This window comes from Ornithodoros turicata, chromosome 4 (assembly GCF_037126465.1).
Source record: "Ornithodoros turicata isolate Travis chromosome 4, ASM3712646v1, whole genome shotgun sequence".
Taxonomy (NCBI): domain Eukaryota; kingdom Metazoa; phylum Arthropoda; class Arachnida; order Ixodida; family Argasidae; genus Ornithodoros; species Ornithodoros turicata.
The window spans coordinates 11,261,231-11,279,119 of NC_088204.1; the positions used below are offsets into that span (position 1 = coordinate 11,261,231).

At 48.3% G+C, this 17,889-nt stretch overlaps 1 protein-coding gene across 1 annotated transcript in view; it reads right to left on the reverse strand.

Annotated features, from left to right (window-relative positions):
- Positions 1 to 4,499: 4,499 nt before the first annotated feature.
- The window catches only part of LOC135391017 (mucin-2-like), a 37,177-nt gene continuing 23,787 nt past the window's right edge, over positions 4,500 to 17,889 (reverse strand). Inside the window, exon 8 of the mRNA XM_064621084.1 lies at positions 4,500 to 7,936. Coding sequence (XP_064477154.1) covers positions 6,363 to 7,936 — 1,574 coding nt within the window. The 3' untranslated portion in view covers positions 4,500 to 6,362. The remainder of the gene's footprint in view (positions 7,937 to 17,889) is intronic.

The window sequence follows — 17,889 nt, forward strand, 5'->3', positions numbered from 1 at the left end:
TTACGCATTAATAATGCTGGATTGAATTACATTCTATTGAGAAATATAATTTTATAATAATTATGAATTGAATTTTTTTCTAAACTCCTTGTAATTACTTTCGAAGTTATCCAAACTTAGACCTGCCCCTTTCAAACCCTTCCTCGCTATGGTACAAAAACAAGAAGCAAAGAGGTCGGAACATTTAGTGACATCAGCAATCCATACTAGGTCGTCGTACAGGCTCAGCAAAAACTTGACAGGTTTGACGCAGGCTAGTGGTGATCCCGAGAAAACAGCCCGCAAGCCTGCAATCAAAACGCAAGGATGTATCGCGAAACCCACGCACAGTGTTACTCGTTCTTCCCGGAACCAGGTGACAGCTGCCCATTTCCATGGAAACAATTTGTCCTGTAAATATGACATGTATTGCCGTCTGTTTGTGTTTCCGTGAAGGTTACGAAAGGAACGCAACGCTGCAAACAGACGCCTCTGTCAGCATATTGCCTGTCAGGAGCCGCTTCCTTGCCTTTTCCTGCTGGACGTACGACGATGATATTCGTATGGTACGTCATACTTCTCAGTTTATGAACTACGGCGTCGACAGGTATCTCTGGAGGTTTCGACCATGTACACACTTTGCATTTGTTCGTTTGTAGTGGCAGTTATAAAAGAACTTTTTGATGCTACTGTCACTGTTTTTGTGAAACATAAGCTTTTTTTCACGATTACCGGTTTATATCGAATTGTTTTTCCCGGTTATAACGATGGTTCAGTGTTGCTGGCACCAATCTCCTATTTGCTGTGCCCAAGTAGCCTTGTACAATAACCCTTCCTTGAATACGTCTTTCCAGTTTGTCCTCGCCGGTTAATAATGAAATTATTAACCGGCGAGGACAGACATTATTAATCATTACATTACAACAGCCAGCATTAATCATTCTTAAACACGGACTTCACAGTGGTGAGTGTATACATCCCCCCTTCCATTGCGGTGACGCCATCGCAGATCCGAGCGATCTTCACAGGCCTCCCGGCCCCATTTCTTGTTCTGGGCGATATAAATGCGCATCACCCATTGTGGGGCAGCAGGAAAACAGACAGTCGGGGGAAGATCTGGGCAGACGTTTTGGAGGACCTACATTTGCATCTGCTTAATGATGGATCGCCCACTTTCCTCACCCGAACTTTTCAAACCGATACCCTGGACGTTGCCGTCTGCTCCAGCGATGTTTTTCCACGTCTCACATGGTCTCCTGGTCCTGATGGCCGAGGCAGCGATCACCTTCCCATCTTCATTTCGTTCGACGGTTGTGCAGGCCGTGCTCGCAGGCGGTGGGTCACTCTCATCAATTGGAAATCCTTCCGCAATGAATGTGCCACCCACATGGGCGAGGACATGTCCTCGGAGGGCGTAACTTCTCTCCTTCAGGACGCCCTGCAGCGGTGCAGCTCACGTGTGAAAGTGATCCCTGGCCACCATGGAACGAGTCCCCGAGTTGAGAAGCTTCGGGCGTATAGGCGACGCGCAGAGCGCAAAGCTCGTAGATCTGGCATCCTCGAGGATATTCAAGAGGCCCGTCGTGCCGCAAAGCTTGTCTCCAAGGCCTTAGCGGCGCTGGATCGGCAGCGATGGAGGAAGTTTTGTGCAACGCTGACGCCGTTTGTCAGTCCTGTAAAAGTGTGGCGTGTGCTGCGGTCCCTCAAGGATGCACCTCCCTCGCGTAACCCATTGGGCGCCCTTGCTTTGGCGCAGCACAAAAGCGAAAAAGACGTTGCTCTCTCCTTTTGCCACCTTATAACAGCTGGGTCACAAGCAATGTCGACTACGGCGTTCCGGTGCTACGCATCTTCTATAACTGCGCAAGTTGCCGATGCCGCTCCAGTCAGTGATCCCGCTATGGATATGGACTTCTCGCTGGCTGAACTTATGAACGCCCTTCATCTCTCTCGAGCCCGGTCTTCTCCTGGTCCGGACGACATATCATATCTGGCGCTCCGTAACTTGGATGAGCAGTCACGGGGGCGTCTTCTGTCAGCTTTGAATGCATCCTGGAGGGAAGGTAAATTGCCCGAAGCCTGGAAACGCGCACGCGTCGTCCCCTTGCTGAAACCAGGCAAGATCCCTTCACAATTGTCCTCATTTAGGCCGGTAAGCCTAACCAGTTGTGTCGGGAAGCTGTTGGAGCGCATGATACTTCACAGACTTCAATGGTGGCTCGAAAAGAGATCTTTTTTTCCCAAAGAAATGTCGGGTTTCCGTCAGTACCGCTCAGCGCTGGATTCCATCATCGACTTAGTGTCCGCAGCACAGGAAGCAATGGTCCGCAAAAGGATAATGGTGGCTGTATTCCTCGATGTGAAACGGGCGTATGATACCGTCAGTCGCATTTTCATCCTATACATGCTTACTTGTGCTTCTTTGCCATTAAGGGCCATGCGTTGGATCACGGATTTCCTTCGCGATAGGTCCCTGTTTATCCGCACAGCTGAGGGAGATACTGCGCCTGTTCCATCAGACTACGGGGTGCCACAGGGAAGTGTGCTTAGCCCGCTTCTCTTCAACGTAGTTATGGCCGGTCTTAAGGACTGCATAGGGAGGAAAGTATATTTCTCTCTTTATGCTGACGACATCTGCATCTGGACTACCGGAAAATCTCGCCCCGCCATTCAGCGGCGACTGCAGTCAACCCTTAACTCCATACACCAATACCTGTTGAGGGCAGGCTTAGATATCTCGTGGGAGAAGACAGACGTCATCGCCTTCACGCGAAGGAACATGCTTCCATATCGTCTTTCTGTGGCTGGACAGCAGCTCCAGTACTCCACCTCATGTAAGTTCTTGGGTGTAACGCTGGACTCCCGACTCTCGTGGAGAAGACATATAGCGGGCCTAGAGGCGAAACTCTCCAAAGGGATCGCCCTAATGCGACACATTGCTGGCCTTAGGTGGGGCTGCGATGCGCGATCTCTTTTGGCCATTCATCGAGCCTTGGTGCGTGGTCCGCTCCTATACAGCCTTCCAGTATTACACGGGATTTCGCCATCCTCCGAGTCCAAGCTTCAGTGTCTTTTGGCACGTAGCCTTCGTGTGTGCCTGGGCGTGCCAAGAACAACGGATACTTGTTTAGTCATGGCAGAAGCGAGAGAGACTCCGCTTGCTATCCAGCGCTTTAATGAGACGAGCCGTCACTATCTCCGTTTGTTGGCTCATCACCGGCACCACCCTTTACTGCTGAAGCTTTCCCGTCGCAGGAATAACAAGTTCAGGCCCTGCATTCAACAGCTAAAGCCTCACCTGCCACGTTTTCAAGTTGAACCCCAGGCGCGTCCAACACCACCTTGGACCCTCCCTCTGCCATCTGCTTCACTATCCGTTCCCGGGCTGCAGAGAAAGGATGATGTCGCTGCAGGTGTGTCCAAGGCGCTCACGCTGGATATGATGAGCGAGCTGTATGCAGGCTTTACTCCTGTTTTTACGGATGGCTCGTCCACAAAATCCAGCTCTGCATGCGCCTATATTATTCCGTCCGAAGACATAACTGGTATCTTCCGTCTCTCGCATCTGACGTCGTCAACATGTGCTGAGCTACATGCTTTGCTCTTTGCCATGCGCAAGATCCTGCAGTGTTCATCTCGGCCATGGGTCTTCTACACAGACTCGAAAGCTGCTATCCAATGCCTCGCAACAATTGGCATTCGAGGTCCTCTCGCGTCCATTGTTGCTGACGTGCTTGAAACTTACAAGGAGCTGCTAGACCTGGGCCACTGCGTAGTATTACAGTGGGTACCTGGTCATGTCGGCGTACCCGGCAATGAAGAGGCCGACCGGGCGGCCCTGCGGGGTCATCATATAGCTTCAGCCCACTCTATCATCTTGCCCAAAGGTGATCGTCAGGCCCTCGTCCGTGCTCTCTCTGCAGACAAGACAAGATCACAGTGGCTGCATGACATTACACCCTACTCTCTGCTCCACGCAGTGGATCCTTCTCTTTCACTCTCGCTTCCTCATCGCCTTCCGCGACACTACGCATCCCTGCTTCACCGCATGCGGCTGAATGTTGCATTTACACCAGTTATGAGGCAGCGTCTTGGCCGTGCGCCCTCGGACCTTTGTGCAGCATGCAGTGTGCGTGCAGACCTGCACCACCTACTTATGGACTGCCCGGACTACCAACGGGAGCGTGCGATATTGCAGCACGAACTGCATGCGATCGATCATCGCCCCTTTACCATAGGCAAGGTGCTGGGCCCATGGTCCAGTCCAGCTCATACACGCCAACGTCTGCGTCACCTCTGGGACTTCTTGTCATCAACAGGCCTCTCCACCCTGCTTTGATTACCGGACCCCTTATCATAATCATCATCATCTCTCATCACGTACAAGTGGCACTGGGGCAGCGCCCAGCCTGCTGGCCGGCATCAGCCCCATCTCATCATCGTATCTCTATTTGTGTGTGTGTGTGTCTTAAACATTTGCTTTTTGACCTGCAAGAACGTAGTTACTCAACCAGGTCATGTAGCACGTATGGTCTTGAAAGGACTTTATTGTGCCCCATGTTAACAAATTTGGACATCACAACAGCGTTCAAAATAGGCTTTCTCGCAACAGTATAAATGCAGCAGCCATATACATAACCAGACAAATGTACACGTGGCAGCGATGTATACCAGTAACGTTAGCAACCAATGGGATGCATGCAGTCCTAAATATTTTAACGAGGAACCCAAAGTACTCTCTAACGACCGCTTTCTAAGACGATCGTTGGAAAAGACGCAAGAATACAGACCTAGCTGAGTGCGTTCAGTGTAAGGCAGGCCATCGCCCGGACGAGATGCTAGCGGGGATATGTAAAGGGGAGAGCCGGAATAGCCTCGTTCAGTAATGCCATTAACAACGGCGTGCATTATTTCATAACGCGTGAATTTTATGTGAAGCAATCGCGTCCTGGAGTAGCCAGTCACGAGTGGCTCGAGACTAACACCTCAATTTTTTTTCTTTTGCAAATCAATCAATCAATCAATCAATATTAGTGAGATTTAGAGAATTGTACGCTATCGCCTTTGAGTACGTAAGGTATAACGTGATGGTTCTGCGTAATACGCAGAGCACTATTTTTTGCGAGTGCGCAGAAGCACCAACGCGATACTTTACGTGCGCAAAGGCGATAGCGTACTATGCACTCAAACTCACTATTGCTTCCTCAAGGTTTACGTCTCCTCACCACAGCTGCTGTCACGCCTCCAACGTGGCGCGGAGGGCGAAGACGGGGGAGTTGCGCGCGCTGTTGCCAGACGGCGGATCTCCTAGTGACGTCACCTACTCTTGGAGAATCCGAAACTATGAGGTTTTGCGTGTTCTTTTCAAAAATTCGTGGAAGCCCGTAACGTTCACTAACGGCATCTATTACTAACTATTCTAACTATTACTGAGTCTTTGAATGAGGTTGACTTATAATATGAAATAACAGGAAAAGCTGTTTTTTTTTAGACCGCTGTGGCACTTTAAGGTGGACAGAAGCATCACTTAGAACGTAGTGAGAGATTAAAAAGGAGGTACTGCTTACGACACACTTGTCTGATAAGTATCTTGAGTATCTCTAAGTATCTTCCCTTGAAGGAGCTGTACCATTATTGTGTTTCATGGTGAGCAGTGTTACGTATGAGTCCATTAGTCAGAAGAAACAATCTTACAACACCTGCAGACTCCAGACAGGATATACAGGACAGATGTCGATTTCAGACAAGTATGCCGCGAGCAGTGCATAGCACGTGTTATAGCACCTTGGAAGAAAAGAGCCAGAGTCAGAGAATGATCATATTAAGAAGACTTCAACAGGATGCATGGCCCCTCATCTCTTCATATTAAAGAGTACAGCAGGTATCACCTCACTGCGGATTAGGACGCTGCAAGAGCAGACGTCGCATCCTCACTCGACACTCGGCGTAAAAAAAAAAAGAAAAAAAAGGTGCAGATTATCAATACTAGCATGGGAAATCGGAGTCCCGTTAAGTGGAATGTCGCTCTTCCATGTTGACAATTGGTAATCTTATCGACAAAAATGGATGACTATTCTTCGGGACTGGATCGTGGCACTCGTGCGAAACGGTGATTTCCAGCTTCATGGGACTTGTAGGAATCGAGTCCCAGATACGGAGCAGCAGCTACGCACCTTGTTCGCAGCACTGTTTCACGTACCCTGATCCTTGTGAGGGGGGCATCAATAGCGGTAAGGAAATGTCCCAACACATCGCTCATGATGGCAACACCCTGATTACTTGGAAGAAGATTGTTTTGAGGTGCACCACCGCGAGCCACTGGCCGTAGCCAGATGTACCGGTACCGATATCGTCTCTCGTATTCGATATGGGTAAATACACGGTTATTCCTGTTCGAAGGACGGGTCCACCTGTTCGTACTGCGACAACGGACTCATCTCGGATTCATCACTGCGTCGCTGTCTCGCTCTTGCTCGTAGTTTGTACGCAGCAAACGCAGCTAGCACAACAAGTAATGCGGCGGCAAGAAGTCCACCAATAATTTCGCCGACAAGAGACGACGATCCTCCACCTTTTAAACCGGCGGGACTACCTTGCTTTCCTGAAGTGTACCGGGGCAGAGGGTGCAGCTCGTTTGGAATGTCTGTCGTTGCTCCAGTATCAGACTTTGAAGTCGTGGAAGGACCTCTCGTCACAGATCCTGCGATCGTCGTCGAAGGTGTAGTTATTCGCCCCGTAGGCGCTGTAGACGGCGTTATTCCTCTTGTGGTGTAGGCAGGTCGCTTAGATGTAAGAAAAGTGGAAGGTCGACGTGTGGTTGATCCTATCGTCGTTGTCTTGGAAGTAGGAGATCTAGTAGTGACTACAGATGCTCGAGTAGTCGCACGCACTGTACTTGAAGCCGTAGTACTACGTGTAGGAAGCAACCAAGGGCGAAGTGAAGTAGTGCGCTGTGGTTTCCTTGTGGTAGTACGAATAGTGGTTGTTCGCGGGAAAGCAGGTCTTCCGGTGGAAAGTGTTGTGGTTCGCGGTCTCAAGCCAGGTCTCCTCGTGAAAAACGTAGTGTATTTCTCAGTGGTCGTAGCAGGTACTTCAGTGGTGAAGCTTGTTGTTCGTGGCCTTAACCATGGCCGCCTCGTGTAGACCGCAGTGCTTGTCGGCCTTGTTGTAGTAGGCGTTCGTCGTCCAGGAGTCGATATGAGAAAAATTACTCTCCGGGTTGTGGTTCGTGGTGACTGCGTAGGTAAAAATGCAATCTTTCTCATTGTAGTCCGTTGAGTCGCGGGTGTCGGCTTTGTTGTAGGTTTTCTTGTTGGTGGTGGTGTTGGTGTTCTAGTTGTGGTTTGTGGACTGGTTGGAACAGTCAACCTTGCCGTGGTTAATGCCGATGTTCTTGGCAGCCTTGTAAATATTGATAGGTCTGGAATAACTAATGGTCTTGGAGTAGTTGATAGTCTTGTAGTAGTTGGTAATCTTGTAGTGGATGGTAGTCTTGTAGTAGTTGGCAGTCTTGTAGTAGTCATCAGTCTTGTAGTAGTCGGTAGTCTTGTAGTAGTTGGTAGCCTTGTAGTAGTTAGAAACCTTGTAGTTGTTGGTAATCTTGTTGTTGGACGGGTAGGGTAGATAAACATTACCGGAGTGGAAGGTGGTGCCGTTAGCTTCATTGTGGTAGGGTTGTACGTCGTCGACGTACTAATATTTTTTGTTAAGAGTGTTGTTTCTGTCGTTGGATGGGCCTTTGTGGCGTTGGCTGCCGTTGTGCCTATGATAAATATTAGAGGAGCTTGCGTAGAAGGGGGGCTTCTAGTTTGACTGGTGACCGTTGTAGGCGTCGTAACAGTAGGTGATGACGTCGTAGATGAATACTGTTGTCTCGTCGGTACTGGTGGTGTAATAGACGATGTGGTCGGTGGCGCCGTCGACGAGGTAGAGGCCGCTCCATTCGTAGATTCAGATCCTGTAAAAAAATACATCGGCGCAGTGAGATATACTGTGCACCTACATCTCGTGGGAGGGATATATTTATTAGACGAAAGGGGAAAAAACGGGGGAAAGGTCAGCCAAACGGGACGTCGGCTTGCTATTCCACAAAGAAAGAAAGTTTATGAAAGAAGAGTAAAATAAATAAAAAGAAAATAATAAGGAAATAAAGGATAAACTAACAAAGGGTGAAAGAAGGACGAGATAGATCAAAAGACAAAGATGACAAAGAAAAAAGATGACTAACAAACGGTGAAAGAAGGATGAGATGGATCACAGAAGATGACTATATCTCGTGGGTTAAAACAAACAGCAACAGTTGCACGAATGTTGTTAGCTAACTTAACAGACGAAGAGCCGGGAGTGTAGACCTGATTGAGGACTCTGAACCCCAACAGCTGCACGACAATGAAACAATTATAAGCTTTTGACGCTTCGCAGCCCATTCGGGTTTCTTACATAATCGGTTGGATATTCGCTCGCTCCCTATTTTAAAGCAGGCGTCGTCTGCAATACTGATTCATACCAACCGGCGCACCTGTTGTTTCATGAGACTCGTTGGTAATTTCCAATACCAATACCAATGTCTGTATATAGTACGACCACGCGCGTACCCTCATGGAAACTGCTCTCCAACGCGTCGATCAACGCCAGTTCGACTTAGCGAAAACTCTCGGGCCATGGTCGTACCCCTCACCTCTGATGCAAGGCCTACGGGCTGTTGCTGGGTTCCTCTCCAGCACTGGACTAATGGACGAACTCTAATAGGACACTTTTCCATCGTCATCACTTTCTCATCCTTTCCACAAGCGCAATGGCGCAGTGTACCGCCATAACGGCGGAGAATGACCCACCACATCCTCATCCCATTTATGTGTGTGTGTGTGTGCGTGTGTGTATATGTAGTGCCAAAACGCCTTACTGTCTTTAAAGGGGTCATCAAATTTCCAGAACGCGAGATAAAAATTTCGCTCTCCAGAGAAAAAAAAACGTTCCCTTGCCGATCGGTTGTGCGTTCAGGAATACTTCTGTCAAAAAAGAACGAGAAGAAAATCGTTCCATATAGACCCTTTAAACAACAACACTCGCTTTACACCGTCCACTTACACAAAATTACGACATATCTGACCATTCGAGTATGCATGCGCGATGCTCAGACACTACGACTGCGGTCTACCTAACATGGGGCGGAGGAAAGTGCGCACACTGGTGAACAAGATAATTTAGAACTATTGGAACCATATCGTAAAACCGAACCAGGAGGGCAACCCGGGTGGAAGAACATCTAAGTACCTTTAGCGGGAGTGGGTAGAAGATCGTAGAGTGCAAAGTGCCATTCCCCGAGACTTTCAACAGCTCCTAAAACAGCCGCCTGACGTCAAAATTAACGACCCCATCGACTGGGGCTGCCTCCAAAAGGATGGCACTCCAGGGATCATTCTCACTTAGGGAGGAAATAAAATGAAGAGGGAGGCTTCTTTGCCATAATATGTGGAGAATCCGAGGATTGGAGAAAAGAGGAAATGTGTCGATAAGATTAGTCTTTCTTATTTTATTATTTTCTTTCTTCTTTTTTTTTTTCTGCTATTGATAGTGAATTTACGCGACTCGAACATTCGTCGCAGGAAATTACTATCTGCCTCGACTGTCCCAATTCGACTGTTTCGGCAAAAACACGGCGTAAATTTATCTTATCTCACAATGTAACCTGTATGCGCAGGTTAATATCATTCGTGCACGTTATCACTTTGGCTTCCTTATGTGAATGCAAAAAGGAGGATGGTACAATATTGGCCCTGGATATGAAGTGTTTTGTGACGCTTCGCCCCAATATACCGTTACCAAGTGCCGGACACATGTAAACAACGTTCAGTTATTTGTGTTGACGTTAACCCTGTGCAGCTTGCGAAACCATGGAACATAACTTTTTACGCTGCCAAACTCCAGTATTCCTTTGGAGCCAGGTACTGGCAATGTATGGCACTCCTTTCGTTGACTGAGCCACAGCGAGGTGTAGCTCAACGACCCATGCGAAAAGCAGCAACTTCTCCGCAAGTGAACGCGGAGTAGGCCGTGTGAACCTGGATCGGCTAGTCCCGAGTTTCACCGCTGTGCGGTGTCGATTTGGCGAAAAACGCGAGTACTTCAGTAGTATAGGTGAACCTGCATTAAAAGTTCCACAGGGCCGAGGGTAATAGAAGCGGAGAAAATGGGCACCGCGAACACCGAAACGCATTGCGGCGCTGACATCACAACCCTCGCCGCCACCGCCAATGAGACAGCGCACGTGAAGTGACGTGCTTACGGCTGCCAATGGGAACGAACGCAGCTCTGAGCTCTGTGACGTCTGCGCTTTGCTCGCGGGAGTATGTTCGAGGGCTCGCATCTCGCTAAGTATGCGACACCTAGAAGAATCATTCTTTTTCTTCCTTAGTATTCTGGCGTACAGTACAATGTCCCCGTGATATCCACATGATGTCCCAACCCCTTTAAAACCGGCCAGTCACCCACATTAAGAGTGGCAACGAGGTGGCGCCGTAGATGCCCGCGCTCATTTACGTTCCCAAACTTTTGTCACGGTATATCCGCCGATTCGTTATCGCTCTGAATATCGGCGGATCCCCTGTCATAGAAGAATGGTGAAATGAGCCGGCCAATTCCTCTGAATACACCCTCTCCAAGATAGATTCATTCTCATCACACTAACACAAAATGGAACTGGGAGGAAGGTCGACCCGTTTGATTGCCATCCTCCACGCTTTCATCAGTGCACGCTGGCTGCCTTATTTTCGTTTTAGTTTCTTGTACTTTTCAGAGAGCGGTATAATCCATCTCCGCCACGAGATCGGCGCTGCGGAGAGTAAGCCATTACGCTGATTGGTTCTTTGAATGAACAAAAATGGCTGATGCTGCATTCGTTGCGGTAAGGCAATCGTGAACATCATGAAGAAGAGACACAGATGACTCTTTCACGATTAGTCGTCACGCCTGGCGGTCGTTTTGAGGGATCACTGGTTAGGCTGCGACACAGATAGAGCGCGGTAGCAACGTATTGATAGAGAAGAACATGACGTGGTTGGGGTCGCCGTTATGCATCAGCATTATGTTATCGGGGACTGTGTAGATTCGGGTAGGTGATAACAGCGGCAAGTAATGGCGGAAATGAGTTCTAAAGGGAGGTGGGACGAGACAAAAAAAAGCGGGAGGCGTACGCCTTTTATGGCCGACAACGGCGGCCTCTTTCGGCGCTATACCACCGCGACCTTGTGATACTTATGCAGTTATGCTAATTGTCACAAAAAGGCGTACGTCCGGCACTTTCCGCAACTCAGGAGTGATAAACGTATCACGGTTGGACTTCACCGTGCTATCTGGTGAAGTTCTGTTTTAAGTGTCACCACCAGCTCTGTTCTAAGGTGTACGGATCGTGCCTATGGTAAGGCATGGTGTATGGTGTGCAATAGTAGGCAAGGAAAATCCGCAAGCTGGTTCTTTCCCCTTCTTTTTTTTTTTCTTTAATAAACCTTCATATCCCCCCTTCCCTTGGTTCTTTCCAGTCACCCTTGTCACTGAGCAGGTCTCCAAGGACGAGGACAGAGTCCAGGTGGGGTCCCTGAACACCAACTGCTTCTACGCTCTAATTAATTCTATCTATGGTTACTCCTTTAAATTTTCCATACTGCTCACATCTCTCGACGAAACAATTCACATGTCGCCATTTTGCGGAAACTCAAATTACTATCACCGGTAATGTGGAAGGAAATAACGGCCAATCACATTTCTTTAGAGTATGGGCTTCAAATGTTGTGTTACAAACTTCCGGAAAAATGTAATGCCAAAGTAATGTCATTATTTGATGAAAGTAATGGCATTAGTAATGCATTACTAAGCATGAAAATGTAATGACGAATGTAATATGCGTTACAAAATAAAAGTAATTTCCCCAACCCTGTTAACAGAATAGGCTCACGCCTCACGCGTTGTAGACTAAGCCACCCTTTCAGGGGCATCTGAACACGCAAACAGCTTCATTATACTTCAACAGTAATTTGTTAGTTAGTGATAGCAAAAAAAAAAAAACTATCTATAGCTGGAAAGTTCAGCGCCCACTAAGACGCCCCCTGGCCCCGTTGCAGGGTATACGAAAGCGCAACACAAAACGAGGAAATCAAAGAAATGAAAGAAAAATACACTGTGGGATAGGTAGTCCTACGCTGTTCGTGCACAGAACCGGAGCAAAAAGAAATTCGCTTTAATTGTTCATAAGTCATAATTGACTAGTTGGTCAGTTGGTGTGTGTTTTTTGTTGTTGTTCTTTTGTTTTCTTCTTTTTTAAAGAAATAGCAAGTCGGACTACGCCTGACTAACCTTTCCTCCCTCTCTTTTTTCTATAAACATATCCCCCCTCCCCAACTCGAAGGGTGATCGACGCAAAAGCTTCTCCTCGTATCAACCGCCATTATTTCGAACAGGCCTGTTCTTCTGCTGAGTGATTGATTGTCTTTACTCCAATAGTAACTGGATACGGAAGAAGAGAGACTCCGTTAACAAGTAAGCCGAAACATTAAGAAAGATCAACTCAGTTTACGTTTACGGGAACTCATTCTATAAGTCAAGAGTAAAGCAATATCGCCCTGACTTCAGCGGAACTAACACCTTCATATTTTTTCTTTCACTTCCAATCCAATCCAATCCAAAGCAATATTGCGGGCATTCAAAATGGGGGTATTTACACGTCACTGTTCCTAGTCGTTCTTATTTTCTATACCATGCAATATTTATGTCCTGCATTCGGATACCGCTGAACAACTGGCCGGCAGCTTGCCAAGCTCGCGTACAATCCAATGCAGACGGATGTTTTCAGGGGGCTGCCGAGACGATCGCGAAAGGAAGACAACAATGTACCTCCATTGCCCACTACGCGCGTTGCGAAACGTCACATAGAATTACTTTTCGCAAATTTTTTGTTACATCGTTTTGCTTGTTTCCAAACCTGCGTTTTTCCGCCCTCGCAAAGAAGTCCCATAAGACGTACGGTTGCATGATAAAATATGAATAACTTGGCCGGACAGGCTTGCGGCAGAAGTGAAGTTGCATGAATTCTGGGAGAAAAACTTTGCCTTTTTCCGTTCGCTCGAGTCTGCGATACTGCACAGAGAATGAAAAGGCTATCCGTGTCCTTAAAATTGTATTGCGAGCTATAAAATGTTTCGAGGGTAATTTTATTTTTCTCCGAGACCGGCTATATCCCCAAGTACGCCTTTCTTCTGCTTGTAATACCTCTGCTGGTTTGTTATTCATGTGGTTGCTTCCCAAGTTGGAATATAGCATCCGCTGCCTAACTTGCAAGTGGGACCGTTTCCAGTCGATCTTCGCTTGTAAGCTGTACGAAAAGCAGACCCTAATATATTTGCATATGCTACGTATTTAAAGCAGCGCTATACAAACTCTGCGAGATGCTATGGTTTTCACTTATTTTTATAGCTGCCTGGTAGAATATATTGGTTTTGTTGGTGAACATTTTACTGTACTCTTTGGCGCACTGCCAAGGTCATATGAAATGCAATAGCACTGCAGCAGACGAAGGACACTGCCGGCGCTGTGACCGTACAGGATTTGCGTGCGGTGCAACGGCAAACTCGACCATAGGTTCCCATGGGTCTCGTGCGGAAACACGGGTGTCGCTGCAATCGCGTTCAGTTCCTGTTAAAGTCACTCCACTCTTTGGTGCGCATTCCTGAACATCTGGCCGAGTGTAACTCCGCGTTCCCAAGCACGCGATTTGCGGAGCGAAGGCGGCAGCGACAATTTTTTCTTGCTTTTTTTTTTTTTTTTTCCTGTTCCGCTCAGGCAGTCGGTTCCGCGCAGCCGGTAGCAACAACAAGCTTCTCACATGGCTTCGTTGTCGCAATCGCTTCCGGTTCCGCTTGCATATAAACCGTTCAACGAGAAGCCGAGGCATGGAAAAATTATGAAAAAATGGCTAGGAAACAAGCGAGCTGGTGAGGATGATGCATAATGTAAAACCCCGAGACTAGGGAACCCACGAAAGGACAGACACAACACGAAGTCTCAACAAGCGAGCTGGTGAAGATGATGCATAATGTAAAACCCGGAGACTAGCGAACACGAAGCGAACAACACGAAGTCTCAAGACTTCGTGTTGTGTCTGTCCTTTCCTGTTCCCTAGTCTCGGGGTTTTACATTATGGAAAAATTGTCGTTCTCGCTGTCGCTCTCGCAAATCGCGTGCTTGGGAACGCGGAATAATGGCTGTAATGGCACGCTTTGTCACGCACCGCTTACGTCCCTCATTTTCGGCCATCGCGTCATCATCTACCGCAGCAATGGCGACACATCCGCGAACTCTATACTTGCGCGAATGCTCCGCAGCACACCGCTTTCGCTGTAACTCCGCCGCGCCCGTGTTGCCGTACGACGTGGACGACACCACGCGAGACGTGCTGTGCATAGCAGACGGTGAGCGAGCGCGCCCGCAGGGTTCTTCTCAGCCGAGGTGGCGCGGCGTGATGTACGAGGGAGAGAGGTTGCGTCGCGTGAGTGGGAGGGCCCCTCTCCCTCAAACTGACGCGACGCGCCTTCGCCGAGGCTTCAAAGGTGCGTTACAGAAATGCGCTGCCACATTTAATAACTAAATTAATTTGTGAAATACATGGCGTTTGACTGGTCACATTTTACAAGATCACCGCTCATCCGACCATGATGCCTAGTGACTGGCATCGTTCCCTCCCCTGATTGGTTGAAAACTGAAGACGCGCACCTTTTTGTGACACTTGCCCAGGGTGCACATTCCCCAGGGCGTTGCCCACATCTGTGAGGCCGACAACGGCGAGCCCTTTCACCATCACCACCACCACCACCTTGTGACACTTGCGCAGTTATGTGTCACAAGGTGGTGGTGGAGGCGGTGGTTGGGACGAGGTTATCACAAAAAGGCGTTCGCCCCGCGTTTTCCACAAATCAGGAGTAATAACGGCATCACTCCGTGCAATGGTTGGCTTTCGAAGTGTCGCGTATGTGGTGAAGTTACGTTGGTGCGGACTCATTCATCCTTTACATGCCTCACCTCCAACCCTTCACCGCTTCACCCTCCATCCCTTTCTGGCTATAGTCGTAACGATGTCTATACTCCCGCGTGGTCAACAACGGCGAGCCGATATCAACTAGCACGCCACCCCCCCCCCCCCTGTTTTAAGAGAGCACACCCCCGGGCTATCTTTGACGGCGGCAATGATTCAATCAAATTAATATCTCGAGCCCCATAACTTAAGAGCTCACACTGATATAAATGCCCAATATATAGAAGCGAAGCGCTGTGTTTATCAGCATTAACGCACGCACATCAAAACACAATGCTTTTGCCCTGCCTCTGTAGACGCCATCTCTCAAGAGTCAACGACATCAAGCTCAAGTTTACGATCATCACCCAGTGTTATGAGACGTCTTTTGCCGTGCGCAGCTCATCCCAACACAAATACTTGGGCTGGATGGAGACGTCAGCCGTGTTTGCGCGTCCGCGCTGTCATACTGGCTTAGATACACACAAGCATGGCGTGCTATATGGCAGCCTCTCGTGGACTGGAGGTGACATGTATGTGTTTATATCAGACAGATGTGTCATACAGGACTGCTACATACCATCGTGCATCAATAGTACGGCTTGCGGTATGGACGGGGCTACCATACGTGGGGCATGTCTTTGTGAGAGTCTGTGCTGTTGTGTTGGTTTGGTTTGGTTTGGTTTGCTGTTGGGTTCGTTAGAATTGTGAGCACGGTGAGTACTGAAGTAATTATACGTGGTGACAAGTCAAGACTTATTGGAGGGGGAGACCAATGAGGTTGCTCCACGGGCAATAGGCGAGAGGGGGAACACTGGGGAGCTGCGCAGACAGCTGCCCTATTTGCACAGCGAATACAGTTGAGAGCTAGCAGTTAGTTGTCAACCTCTTTCGTCCTTTTCTCTTAGCTGCTTTGCATGCGACGATGGATCAATACCTAGTACCTCAGGACAAAAAGTACCTAGTAGTATCTAGGGTCTCAGGACAAAAAAAGGACCTGCGAGAGCGCATTGACTCTCGTTGATTACGAGATTTACTTCGAGGGACACAAGAACTCGCTGTGAAAAAAAGAAACTTTTTCCCGATTTTGCCGCAAAGACTTTATCAAGAAATAAATATTGTCTTCCACGTGGACAGGTAGGGTTACCGTCACGTTACGCTTTACCATCGACAATCGCGACAACGTACCAGAAGGTTTTGCCAACCGCATCGGCGAAGCGCGCGAGCGTCCAAGGCAGTGCAGCACACCACATGATCAAGCCTGACATCCGCGGAAGACATGAAACGCGGCGCAATAACCAGACTCCAACCCAAACATATCCCAGATATCATCTTCACGAACATTAAGCACAAAGCACAACCTATTCCATTCCGTGCAGTGGCGAAATGGCGCAGCCAAGGGAGAACAGAAATCGGGCGGAAACACGGGAGTCGATTGTAGCAATGGAACTACGTCGGAGTACACGGACGATGCGTAATAATTGGAGGTAGAAGATGTAAAGAGAGTAAGTTGGCAAGATGTTGTACTTAAGCTAGATTGCGAGAGGGAAAAGAAGTTTGAAGTTTCGCAGATATCGCGTGGCTACGAGTCTTTGAAACAGAGCAGAAGTCTTTATCGCTACGGGACACGGTAAAGTAGTGGCAGTTTCGAATGCAGTAATGTAATTACTCTAGCGGGTGAAGGAAGCTGGAGATGTCAGAGGTCACTGGCTTTTGGGGCGCAAAAAATAGCTCCTTGGCTGTGCTGGGAAGAGCTGAAGGAAGAAAAAACAAATGCCAATGAGATTTTCTGTTGCACGTACCTTCCCACTTTTGAGTTTCTCTCTCTCTATCTATCTATCTCGCTCTTGCTCTCTTACTGCATCCCCTCTCTCCTTTCTTCTCTTTTTACATAGGCGCGTATCTATTTCTTTTTCTTTCGTAGTTAAATATTCGTCATACGAATAATTTTAAAAGCGGTTCCAAGAACATTTGTGTGACAGAGTGAGGACAGTTAGGTAATTCACCGGGTCGACAGTGGAAGGGCACAGAAAGAAGACAGGGAAGATGCTCGTGCCCTGCGACGTCACCTCGCCATCGCCAGCTGGCGTCGCATGATAGCAGTGTACGGAGTGTGAAACTTTCACGGAGCGATTGCTTATTCCCATTGCGTTGCGGTCCCATGAGACGCAATTAGCTCTTACGACCCCTGAGAGAATCGCCTTCGCTCTCTTCATTGCATTTCTGGCATGTTTTGACACGCCCTCCCGTACCGGTGTCCGTGAATAATCGTACACTGAATACCTCTATGCACGGGTGCGACCAGACGCTTGTATTTGTTAGCAGACGACATTAACAGGCGACATGAGTCACTAGGAAATATTCGGTCACCTTCTTGTCGACGGCGGAACAACAGACCCATTTTATATTCTACAGTGATGTTCCAACCGCAACACGACGAGGAATTGGGCTAGTTGGTGCGAATGCATAATGAAGTAAACACGACGCAGAACAAACCCAAGCAGCACAATGTACTGAAAGTCGAGTGCAATAGCACTCGTAGTCTGTACTCTATTGCACTCGACTTTCAACACATTGTGCTGTTTGGGAAGAGACGTAGGAACAGACACGCTGTGTGTTCCTCCGTCTCTTTGTCTTTTGCGTCGTATTTACTTCATCATGTTCCAACTGGCTGAAATAGCTAGCCGCGTCACTCTACTCCACGACAAGTAGACCAGCATGCGTGGCTCAGTGGTTAGTGCGCTGGCCGTGTCACGTCGAGACTGAGGGGTACCCGGGTTCGATTTCCGGTGCCGGCTGTGCTGTCTGCGGTTTTTCCTGGGTTTTCCTCAGACACTTTCAGACATATGTCG